Source organism: Bicyclus anynana, chromosome 9 (assembly GCF_947172395.1).
Source record: "Bicyclus anynana chromosome 9, ilBicAnyn1.1, whole genome shotgun sequence".
Taxonomy (NCBI): domain Eukaryota; kingdom Metazoa; phylum Arthropoda; class Insecta; order Lepidoptera; family Nymphalidae; genus Bicyclus; species Bicyclus anynana.
The window spans coordinates 4,333,128-4,346,345 of record NC_069091.1 but is presented as its reverse complement, the minus strand read 5'-3'; the positions used below and the strand labels follow the sequence as shown (position 1 = coordinate 4,346,345).

The 13,218-nt window shown below is 35.4% G+C and overlaps 1 protein-coding gene across 1 annotated transcript in view; it reads right to left on the bottom strand.

The window, feature by feature from the left end:
• Positions 1 to 13,218, bottom strand: part of LOC112044588 (uncharacterized) — a 33,001-nt gene that overhangs the window by 11,030 nt on the left and 8,753 nt on the right. Inside the window, exons 9-12 of the mRNA XM_052883588.1 lie at positions 12,922 to 13,015; positions 9,462 to 9,593; positions 8,777 to 8,950; positions 7,566 to 7,814 (exon numbers count right to left, since the gene is read on the bottom strand). Coding sequence (XP_052739548.1) covers positions 7,566 to 7,814; positions 8,777 to 8,950; positions 9,462 to 9,593; positions 12,922 to 13,015 — 649 coding nt within the window. The remainder of the gene's footprint in view (positions 1 to 7,565; positions 7,815 to 8,776; positions 8,951 to 9,461; positions 9,594 to 12,921; positions 13,016 to 13,218) is intronic.

Genomic DNA, 13,218 nt, shown 5'->3' with positions numbered 1-13,218 from the left:
AGCTATTAGTGAAACTTTTTCTTTACAATTTGTTTACATTATTTTAAATTCACCTATCAGATGTGTCACTTGTCATGATTGTCAATGTCATTTGTTATTCATCGGTCAATTGTCAAAGTCATCTGTCAACTGTCAAATAATTGTCTACATTGTCTAATACCTATAACTTTTAATTTTGCTAACAAATTTCTCAGTTCTGGGATCGAGCAATTTTGAACGTTTATTATTATTGTATATATATATATATATATATTTTCTTTAATTATGTTGTAACTTGTAGTTTTTATTACTTCACTAAGTGTGTAGTTCTAATTGTCTTAAGACCTAAATTAGTTTAAATATTAGTATAGTAAATTATACAACTATACTAATAATTAAACACATTTAACGTTTGTTGTTTAATTGTTGTGTTATTCTAAAATTTAGATCAGCTGAAGTTTACAGTATATAAAATATAAGCTTTGTATTCTGAGCAAATAAGTATTCCAAGTATGATCATATGAATCTGTAGGTATGTTTTACGTGGAATAACTTAATCTTATTTATTAACTGACTATTGATGTTTGGTAGGCTCAATAGTATATTGATGTATAAATACTTTGTTTTTTCTTTGTGTCCAGCATAATACATCTTTTCAATGATATTTTAAACTAGTTATATACCCTTTGTTTGCCTATTTAAGTAGATTATTTTCATAAATAGCTTTGTACATGGATATAATTTGTATTTATAATTGTTTATGATTTAAGCAAAGCGATTTCCTACAGAATTTGTTGGTAGGTGGAGGAGAAATACCATTAAACCTTTAGTCTTAGTTAATTATATATACATATTATTTAATATTTTTAACATATATTATTATTTTAAAATTTATTATATTTATATTACTATATTTTTAGTATATCTATTATTATCATTTAACTGAATAATATATTGTTTTAGTATGAACCAATATAACTTTGATCTGAATGAAAGTAGCTCGGGTAATGAAGATGTTTATGTGTCAGACTCGTCGCAGTCTGGCTGTAGCGACAGCTTTCACAGTGCGGCTATGCCGCTTAATTCTGCTCTGGATGTTACATTTTCATCTTTTCGCAAAAATTTTAATGTAGTACATATTAATGCGCAAAGCATTCCCTCGCATTATTCTGATTTATTGACTTCATTTGAAAGTACGGATATTCATGCAATTTTAGTATCAGAGTCTTTTCTAAAACCTTGTCTACCTTCTACTTCTTATAGTTTGCCTGGCTTTCACCTCATTAGGAATGATCGTACGGGAAAGGGTGGCGGTGGTGTGTGTATTTATCTGCGTAGTCATATCCCATTTAGTATTTTAGATAAATCTCCATCGGCATACTCTGAATCATCTGAGCATTTATTTATTGAAGTACAGTTTAGTTCTAAAAAGCTTCTTCTTGGTGTTTTTTACTGTCCTTCTCTGCATATTAATTATTTCAGCAGCTTTGAAAATTTACTGGAATTATATTCGTCTACTGTTGACCATACTATCATTATGGGTGATTTTAACACTTGTCTCATTAAAAATGATCATCGCTCTAAACGCTTAATGTCGATAGTTAATAGTTGTAATCTAGCCTTTCTCCCTACACATGCTACTCATTTCTTTCCCAACTGTATTCCTTCCCAATTAGACCTTATGATTGTTTCTTCTTCCAACCTTATTGCCAGTCATGGACAACTCCCTGCTGAGGCTTTCTCTTACCACGATTTGATTTATCTGTCCTTCAGAATACGTCCACCTAAGGTAAAGCCAAGTATAGTTATGCGACGTAGCTTTCGAAATTTTGACAATGACAAGTTTATGGAGGATCTCGGTAACATCGATTGGGACCCTATTCTTGATGCTTCAACTGTAGACGAGAAACTGAACATTTTTAATTCTTTATTGACCGATCTGTTCGACGTTCACGCTCCAATAAGACCAATTAAAATTAAACATCTACCTGCCCCATGGCTTACTTCTGATATTAAGTTGTTAATGTTTAGACGTAATGTTGCTAAACGTAAATATAAATTTCACCCAAATGATAACAATTGGGAAAAATATAAAAAACTTCGTAACCAATGTAACAGAGTGTGTCGTGATGCACAGCGAGAATATATCCATTCTTCCGTGGACCAAAATAATTCCGGTAAGACTTGGCAGTTTTTAGCTTCGCTTGGAATAGGTCGGCAGTGCCTTCAGGATTTGCGTATCACTGATTTGGACAGTATAAACAAACATTTTGCTACTACTATTCCTTTTGATGTGCTGACTAAACTTGGTACGCTTAATCACCTGAGGTCTTTGCCTACGCATGGTGGTCCTGAGTTTGAGTTCACTCTTGCTACTGCGGAGGAGGTGAAAAAACATATCTTTGCCATCAACTCAGATGCAATTGGCAGTGATGGCATTAGTAGAAAAATGATAATTACTTCGCTTGACTGTATTCTGCCAGTTTTGTGTCATATACTAAATTTCTCGCTTTCTTCTGCTACATTTCCCTGCTCATGGTGTAAAGCCTATGTGGTTCCTATTCCTAAAATTAATAAACCTTTAACTCCTTCTAATTATCGTCCTATTTCTATCTTACCTTTTCTTTCAAAAGTTCTTGAGCGTATTGTACATGAACAACTTAGTCTTTATTTAATTAGACATGATATTTTAAGCCCAGTTCAATCAGGTTTTCGGTATGGGCATAGCACAACTACAGCCTTAGTTAAAGTCTGTGATGATATTCGCTTAGCTATTGATAAAAAATTCCTTACCATTATTGCACTTTTAGATTTTAGCAACGCATTTAACACCGTAGACTTTGATTTACTTTTAACTTTATTGAGAATTTGTGGTATGTCTCAATTTGTGGTCAATTGGTTTCAAACTTATTTATATAATCGTCAACAATGTGTGCGTTTAGATAATAGGCTATCTTCGTTTATTAATCTTAATTCTGGCGTGCCTCAAGGTGGTATTCTTTCTCCTCTTCTATTTTCCGTCTACATAAATTCTGTTACATCAGTCTTATCATCGTCTCATCATCTGTACGCTGATGACTTACAAGTGTATTTATCTGTTCCTATGGATGATCTACATAATTCTATAAATGTTCTGAATACTGAGTTAAATAAAGTTAGCGCTTGGTGTCGGTCATTTGGGGTTCAAGTGAATGCAAGTAAGTCTCAAGTGGCTATTATAGGTTCTTCTTATTTCTTTTCTTCTATATCCTTTGATACGTTACCACCAGTTTCAATTGATGGTGCAACAATACCTTTTAGCAGTACAGTCAGAAATTTAGGTTTAATTATAGATAACAACATGTCTTGGCTACCGCAAGTAACAGAAGTTAGTCGCAAAATTTTTTCAGCTGTCGGATGTCTTAGACGATGGAAAAACTTTTTACCAATTAAAACTAAACTTTTGTTAGCTAATACTTTGTTGTTACCAATTTTAGATTACGCGGATGTCTGCTATTTAGACTTGTCTGAGACTTTGCTAAATAAATTGGAAAGGCTACAAAACTTGTGTATACGGTTCATCTTTGGTCTACGTAAATTTGATCACGTGTCTCAGTATCGTGCTCAATTACAATGGCTGCCAATCCGATCCCGTAGAAACTTACACGCACTTTCGCTCTTATATTCTGTTTTATATAATCCTCGAACGCCACCTTACTTGAAAGAACGATTCAACTTTGTTGGTAGAAATGTTGAGTGCAATTTACGGGCCAGGGATGAAAACCGTTTACAATATACAGTATGCCATTCAGTGAAGTATCAAAAATCATTTACAGTTAAAACAGTCAGCCTGTGGAATGAGCTACCGAGTGACATAAGACAGTCCGCGTCTCTAAGCATCTTCAAAGATCGTGTTAAAAAGTACTACTTATCTACTATACTATAATAATTATTATTTAAGTAGTTATGTTTATTTATTATGTATAATTATGTATCATATTTATACAGGGTGTGGCGTAAATAATGGATAACCCTGTACCTGCCGAAGAGACTCCTAATGGGCTATAGGAATATAGATTTTTTTTTATTTATTTAAGTTTCGTTTTAAGAAAAATGGCTTAATTCATGTTTTTCAAAAAATGGGTACTTTCATTTATTCATTTTGCTACAGTTACCACAAATTTTAGATTTTTTGCATTCTGGTTTTTTTATAATACAGCTAAAGAATTGTGCTATTGGTTGGTATAAGGAATTCCCAGTTTGTTACTCTAGTTTTGGAAAAAAATAACATGAAAGTTCAAAATGCCTTATTAATTATCCAATTTCTTAACTTTGTGCAACATCTGGTGTAAAAAATCTCTATGAGAGATGACTTGCCCATTATCTTAAAAACATGCTTGTTTAATGCAGATTCCGAAATGGTATAATACCTACTAAATATCATGTTATTTACGAAAAAAAATGGCAATAGCCAAGAACATGTCCTTGATTTTTTAACTACATTATTAAATTATCACAAACATGTCTTTGTTAACGTAATATGGGTCGACCCTTTATTGTGTGACCGGGGGCAGGTAGTCAATATGGATAGAGCAAGCAGATAACGACCTTATTTCGACTACCTGTGGTTGTTTGTCACTGGAAAAAACGCCATGGTTAATCTCTTCAAAGGACAGAGACAAAGCATTTTCATGTTAGGTAAACAGTAGTTGTGCGATAGAGAGATGTTTATTGTTCTTATTACAAACGACAAAAACAGGTTTAGAACTCAGAACTTGTGTTATACAGTTGCAGTTAGTGCTCATTTGACTATCGTTGCATGCGCATATCTCGGTTGTATTTTCACGTGATTGGATTTTTTTAAAAGTGAATTTGGCTTACGTACTACGGACTCTGTTTTTGCTATACGAATTGGACATTTGTGATATTATCGAAGACTTCTGCATAACCCTGGACTACTGGTCATGCCGCGTCATACATACACACCCCAAGAGTACGCAAACATGCATCTCATTTACGGGATGTGTAATTGTAATGCAAATGCAGCTGCACGAGAATATCGTCGAAGATACCCTAATCAGCGACATCCCGATTATCGCGTGTTTACACGAGTGCACGTCGCTTTTAGCGAAGGACGGATGCCTGGTACCGGTGTTGGTGGAGCTTCGGAAGGTAGACCTCGACGACATGGTGATGACGAAGTTTTAAACGCTGTAAGAGCAAACCCTGAATTATCAATTCGCGAAATAAGTAGCGAAACTCATGTGGATACGCGCACTGTGGGCAGAATCCTGCACAGGCATAAGCTTCATCCATTCCATTTTCAGAGAGTGCAGACTCTTATGACAAGGGATTATGCGCCGAGAGTGCATTTCTGCCGAATAATGTTACGAAAAATAAGAGAAGATACAGATTTCTTTAACAAAATATTGTGGAGCGATGAATCAAGTTGTAGACGAAATGGCTACCTCAATTTGCACAACCTCCATAGTTGGCAGGCAGTGAACCCCAGACAATGTAGACAAGATCGTGCTCAAGTCCAATTTAAAGTAAATCTTTGGACGGGAATTTTAAACGGTCAAATAGTTGGGCCCATTGAACTACCGGAGACACTAACGGGTCCCATTTATTTAAATTTTCTGCAAAATATTTTACCACAACAATTAAGAAGTTTAAATGTGCCAGATAACCACTGGTTACAAAATGATGGTTGCCCTGCTCACTACGCACGCATTGTCCGGGATCACCTGAATGATGAATACAATGAGAGATGGATTGGTCGTTTAGGACCCATTTTGTGGCCGCCAAGATCTCCTGATCTGAATCCTCTCGACTTTTTTTACTGGGGATGTTTAAAAGAAAAGGTCTACAAGACGGAGATAACATCCCTGGAACAATTTAAGGTCCGGATTTTTCAAGCTGCTGACGAAATAAAGAGATCTGGCTTTGTACGACGCCTGAAAAGGTCATTCATCCGTCGTTGCAGGGCCTGCATTGCCGCAAATGGCGGCCATTTTGAACATTTAGTTTAAAATGTAAACTTTTGTGTTTTAGCTTTTTCAATAAAAAAAAATCGTTTTATGTTTTTTATTTATTTTTTAAAACAACCCACACACCCACTGGTAAACCTAGTCAACTTAAATTGCAATAGATAATTTGTTTGTGATAGCTTAATAATTTACTTAATAAAAATAAAACAAGGACATGTTCTTGACTATTGCCAATTTTTTTCGTAAATATCGCGATATGTAATAAGTATTATACCGTTTCGGAATCTGCATTAAGCAAGCATGTTTTTAAGATAATGGGCAAATCAGCTCTAATAGAGATTTTTTAAACCATATGATGTACAAAATTAACAAACTGAATAATCAATAAGGCTTTTTTGAACTTTCATGTTAATTTTTGCCAAAACTAGAGTAACGAATTAGAAATTCCTTATCAATAACAGTAGCACAACTCTTAAGCTATATTATAAAAAAAACAGAAAAAGAAAATTCCAAAATTTGAGATTACTGTAGCTAAATTAGTAAGTGAAAGTACCCATTTTTATAAAAACATGACTTAAGCCATTTTTCTCAAAACGAAACTTCAATAAATAAAAAAAAATCTATATTCGAATAGCCCATTTGGAGGCTCTTCGGCAGGTACAGGGTTATCCATTATTTACGCCACACCCTGTATATTTATTATGTATTTAGGTGTACTCATATTATTTTTTTTATTATTTATGTATGTTTAGTATGTAATTGTATATGTAGTTTAATTTAGTATATTATTTTAATAGTTTAATTATTATAGGTATGTTATTTTGCACTATCCGCTTTCCTTTCTTTAAATATTTTATTTAAGGTTGTCTGGAGGAGATCGCTTTTAGCGATAAGACCGCCTTTGCGCATCTTACTTATCTATTCTTTTTTTTTCTTCTCTTTTTTGTATCTTATTTGTGTGCAATAAAGTATTAAAATAAATAAATAATAAATAAATAAATACAGTAGAACCCGCTTAATACGATCACGCTAAAACGATTTCCCGCATAATACGTCATTTTACCAGATCTACAACTTTAGACATGTTTTCATACATTTCCTAACGCTTAATACGATTCGTCATCCCGTTTTATACATATACATGATATCTTAAAGAACTGTAAGACCCTGAAAGCAAAACGACCCTTGACATGATGCGATTCTTAACTGAAAATTTTCAAAACACTCACTGCAAAAGTAAAATTAAATTGAAAATTTCGTAATTGCAAATGCATCAATATTTTTTTGTCATACCAGAATAAGTGATTACTTTAAGTAGCATAATTAGGTAGTCTTTACACCAAATACACTAATTTGTATGTGTACATTAGTCGGTATATTTTTCACTATCTCCCACCCATATCCCGTATAATACGCTTTCCCGTCTAAGACTCGTTTTTAGTTGGGTCCCTGCGAAATCGTATTAAACGGGTTCTACTGTATAATCACACAAATAACTGTTATTACAATTGAATAACAGATAAGGGTATATATTTGATATACTGGATCTCGTACTAATAAATAACAGATGAGGGTATAAAATTTGTTATGCCGGATCTCGTACTATAAAAATCTCACCTCTTTCTCAAGTTCGCTCGCCCGCTTCTCCTGAGACACAGTCATCACTTTCTGTGTGAGCAACTCCGCTAGTTCTGCCTGCTGTGCAGTGACGTCATGCATGTTCCGCGCGCTAATGTCTATGTTAGAGATATCTTGCAAGGCGAGAACAGGTAGTTCCGGCTCTGGTATGGTTCTTTCAGTGACTTCTTGTATCTGTGGTTCAACTGGTGCCGGCACTGGTTCGGTATCTCGTTGGATTAGCGGCATCTGTAATTTTTTTTAATACATTTCTTATGGCGATGGAACGAGCTATGTTAGGAGTTCCTCTGCGTAATCGAGTCAGAAATGAGGAGATCCGCAGAAGAACCAAAGTCACCGACATTGCTCGACGTGTCGCGAAGCTTTAATGACAATGGGCGAGGCACATAGTTCGAAGAGCCGATGGACGTTGGGGTCCCAAGGTGCTGGAATGGCGACCACGCACTACAAAGCGCAGTGTTGGTCGACCCCTCACCAGGTGGACTGACGACATCAAGCGAGTCGCAGGTATTCGCTGGATGCAGGCGGCTCAGGATCGTAACGTTTAAAAATCTCTACAAAAGGCTTATGTCCTGCAGTAGACGTCCATCGGCTGATATGATGATGATGATTAAAAAAGTCATCATCATTTCTTAAATAATTTAATAATTGCTGGTAAAATAATTGTATTAAGATAATAGAAATCGTAACTTCAATAGTTGGAGTGACCAGAAATGAGTAACAGAACACAACAAATGTTTTTTTTATTAGTCTGTCTTTCTGTTCTACAGTTTGAATTCTTTGGATAAATCTACTAAACGGGTTTTCACAGGAAGATCAAGTTAAGCCTGGAGCAACCACATATCAAAGATAACGCTAAAGGTCATTCCATGGGAGCAACTTATGCTTTGTTTCATAAATATCGGAGGAATAGAAAAAAGTTACCTTAATACATAAAAATGTTTAAATTATGGATTAAACATTTATCTAGCTTTCGTTCGTAACACTCCAGATGTTCCGCGAGGGGCGTGTAGCGACGAATGAAACCCACGACTGATGCACGTCACTTGCCCGCACGCACGATTTCACACCCGCGCAATCTTTACCCCTGTCGCCCGCATATCAAGGGAGTCTTATCAACGAATTTAACTTAACTTGCCAGATTATAGGGGGAAGGACTCCATTGCCTTTCGGAATAGATTGACTTGTACCTCAACGTCTCTGTCAGCAGGCGGCCTGTCCGCGTCAGCAATGCGGTCAGCAAACTGTGCCAGCAAGGCGCTGCTGATCTTGCTGCCCAAGTGACTGATCCTGCCGCCCAGCGCCGCAGGCCGCGTCAGCAGTAGCGCGGGCGGAACCAGGAGACTCGCTTCTGTGCTGCCAAACTGTGGAGATGTATTCAATATATAAAGCTGAAGAGTTTGTTTGTTTGTTTGATTGAACGCGCTAATCTCAGGAACTACTGGTACGATTTGAAAGTCTTTAGATGGCTTTAGGCTATATCTCCATATTCCTACGGGAACGGGAACCACGCGGGTGAAACCGAGCACATAATTTAATAATTATGTATTTTTTATTTTTCCAAAAAAACGCTGTCGCCCATTCTATGACGTCACGATGTAACTAAATTATTATCTAATATTTTTGTTAAACACTAAACCGTTTGGTTAAGGTATAGTGCTTACGGGCTTAAGTGACGTCATGAAACAGCTAAAATATAGACAATAATGACCGATGGCGTTTTGCCTTTAATAGTTAAAAAAATATTTAAAAATTAAAATTTTTATGTCAAAAAAGGCACCTGCCTCTAGTGAGGTCCTAGAAGGCAATTTGTCTGAAACTTGAAATGAACGAATACTTTATTTTGATTTTATAAGTCCAAGGGTTTTTTCTCACCTCAGCACGTAGTTCTACATTTTTATCTTGAATTCGTTCTCGGAACAAGGCGCTACATATTTTAATATTTTTGTCTATTTTAAGTTTTCTGTTTATTCTGCGTCGTTTGGGCGGCGGAATCTCTTCTACATCCTGAAACAAACAAACAGCGTCATCAATCTTTTAACAGCTTACTTAAGAGCCAGACAACCCTTTTTAGGGTTCCGTAGTCCACAAGGAACCCTTATATTTTCGCCATGTCCGTCTGTCCGTCCGTCCGTCCGTCCACGGTTTAGCGCAGAGGCGTAGCTACCGCCGTATCAGCCGTATCAATAATCCACGATAAAAAAAATGCTAGAGATTTTCGGGATTAGCCGCTCGATAATCCCCCCCCCCCCCACTAATTTTGCTCTCCAAGGCAAGCTACGCCACTGGTTTAATATAGGGACTATTATTACTAGAACGCTGTAATCTAGTTTGAGTATGAATATTAAAAATGTAAACAAAGTTTTTTTTTTTTTTTAATTTATTATTTACAAGTTAGCCCTTGACTACAATCTCACTTGATAGTAAGTGATAAAATGATCATGTGAACTTGTTTGTACCAATGATCATGTGAACTTGTTTGTACCGGAACGCTAAAACGCTTAGCGGTAGGTACCTACATCTTTCCCGGTGTAGTTTAGTGGGTAGGTTAATTTTCGTGTTGGAAGTCGGTTGAAAAAAAAAAATATTAAAATTTTATTTTCTTATGATTAATATCAATTTTGAAAATACTACCATAACTTATAGGTAACTACACAAAATTTCACTCCCCCTTTATCCACACGCCAAATGCATAGTTAAAATAAAACGTAAAAATGTATCATAACCAATGAGAAGTTCCCTTAACTGTCCTCAGTCTTCATCACTAGACCCCTAATGCAGTCACAACCCATCTAGGTACAAAGTTCTCACAAATACAAATTTGTCAAGCCAGGTAGCTACTGTGAATCGCTGACGAGTTCCATCGTCTGTGTTTCGGCTCCATCATCAGACCGTCTCCAGACCTTCATCAAATTGTAGTGGTTTAAAATTAACAAACATATGAAAAAAATTAACAAACGCACTAGTCTCTAAAATTTTCGAAATTTCCCTTCGATTTCTCCAGGATGTCATCATGGAACAATATCAAAAAAATGATACAATACCAAATAAAAAAAGATTTTCAAAATCAGTCGAAAAATTACGGAATTAGCGCTGGACATACATACAGCAGAACGTAGAACCTCCTCTTTTTGTCGGTTAATTATAAATAATGTTAGTTAATATTGACCTTATAGTCAATTTTATTGTAAATATAAAAAAAGTTACAAAGGTCAAAAGGTCAGGAAAATCAGCTTTTTGCAAATATTTCCCGACGGAGGTTAATAGAGTTCAATATAAAAAATATACCTCATAAATCGGTCTACAAAAAATGTCTTTTGCAGTTTTTCTGTCAGGCATGGGAAGACGGAATTATTTGAATTACTTTGTGTGAATACATAAAAGTTTTTGTTTTATAGTTAAAATTTATTAGTTTTGCAGTCCAGTTCCTTTAAGTGGAAACCTTAAATTAATACAAAAAGAAACATTATTAGTCACATAGTTTAAGTATAAGAAATTAATAAAATTAAAAAATTTTGGACCTTAAATTATGCCAAAATGCCAAACAATTATGCAAAAAGTGGACCAAATTCAGCCTCTAAGATTCTCTGTAATTTTTACTAACTCGATCGCTTACCTCAGAGGCTGTGCCGTTTTCTTCTTTACTTGCAATATTACTCGTAATTTTGGCGATTTCTTGTTCTAGCAAATCTATAGCCGCCCTTAATAACGCAAACGCTACAGTAGTTGATGCTTCGGACGACATTACTACGATTTGTCAAACAAATATCAAAAATAGTCATGAAAATATTTACCAATTGTAGAATGAATGAAACCAATAATGTAGAGTGTAGAGTCGAACTAATTTCAAATGTTTAGAGGGTAGATAGAGTGTAGTGTAAACTAACTCCGAATATTTAGAGGGTAGAACTGTTAAATAATTTTTATAGACTTACCAGAAAATGTAAAAAAGTTTGGACTGGCGGCGTTATAGCCATAGTTAAGTGTGTAATTTTTTTACGGAAGAAAATAGTTCCTTTTTTTCCGAATATTTTTTTATTTAACTACCCGCAAAAATACTATTACCTTCTGCCAACTGACGAATTTTCTAACCGTTTGTTTTGCCACTTTCTTACTTTATGTCAAATGACGACAAAACTTGTGAATAAGCTAATAGGTATATAGGTAAGGTAGTGAAACCGGATTCCAAGGAATCCGTTGTCAACAAAGAGAAGGAACCCTTGGAGTTTCGCCATATCCGATTAACTATTTAGTTATAAACGACCAACTTCCAAAACGTAATTAGAATTTGAAAATTGCATACTAATTTCGTTGTTAATTAATATTCGGATGAAAATATAAAGTTGTTAGTAAGATCACTCAGAGTCTGTAAAAACCAGAAAGCTGAAATTTGGTATGGGTATTTAATATGTATATTAATCACGTCTATAAAATAGTAAAAAGAAAATTAAAAAAAAAACATTTTTGGGGTTGTAAAGTGTAAAGTGAAGATAATTTTATCTCTATTCCACAGCGTGCATCGCTATCGGTATTTTTGCATTATAAGAGTTCAGCGCACGAGTGCTGGTGGGGTGGCATAATTTGATACTTTATCTACGACCATGATAAAAGAAAAAAAAAATAATAAAACTTGGTTAATAATATATAATTGGTGTTGGGCATAGCCGCCTCGATTTTTGTATCGGTTCTAGCCCCCTTTGTCTCTTAAGATGCCTGAATTTTTATAGCCATAATGCCATGGAACTATTTAGTATTTAGATTACGAAATACTTACTTACTTCTTTCGGCGCTACAACCTTTGTGGGTCTTGGCCTCCTCTACCACTTTTCTCCATCCATTTGCCTTGCCTTTCCTTCCCACCCAGATAATTTTTCCACTTTTTGCAGGTCCTCTTTCACACAATCTAGCCATCTTTTTTTAGGTCTTCCCTTTTATCTTTTTACCTGTGGCCTCCATTTTGTCATCACTATAGGCCCTCTAGTATTTGGCAATGACGCATTATTGTTTCGCCTTTCACTAGGTTTGCCAATTCGTGTTTCATTCTATGGATTACGGAATGGGAGTAGAAAATTTCTTTAACCACTAGAAAAACCACGGTATTTGTGAGTGTCTTGGACTATTTATCCTCGTCTTACCACGAACGGAAACTACCCGGATGAAACCGCAGTTCTACTTGGCACTAACCTCAGTTCTACTTGGCACTAACCTCAGTTCTACTTGGCACTAACCTCAGTTCTACTTGGCACTAACCGCAGTTCTACTTGGCACTAACCGCAGTTCTACTTGACACTTACCGCAGTTCTACTAGGTACTATCAATAAGATATTATTTTTACCTCTAGCACGAACTCTTCAGGTTTCTTTTGTTCAGTTGTCACTTGCTGCTGACGAGGCTCCTCACGCGGTTCTTCTAATCGCACTTCCATTTGCCTGTTATTGCGAATACATTTTTTATGTTAATTAACATTTAATGCAAAAGAAGTCAATTTATATATTATAAATGTCTAACGCTATAAGGAATTACTAAAGTATCCTGGGAGTGTTTGTGGTTATCAATAACGTTATAAGGAATTACTAACGTATTGTGGGAGTGTTTGTGGTTGCCAATAACGTTATAAGGAATTACTAACGTA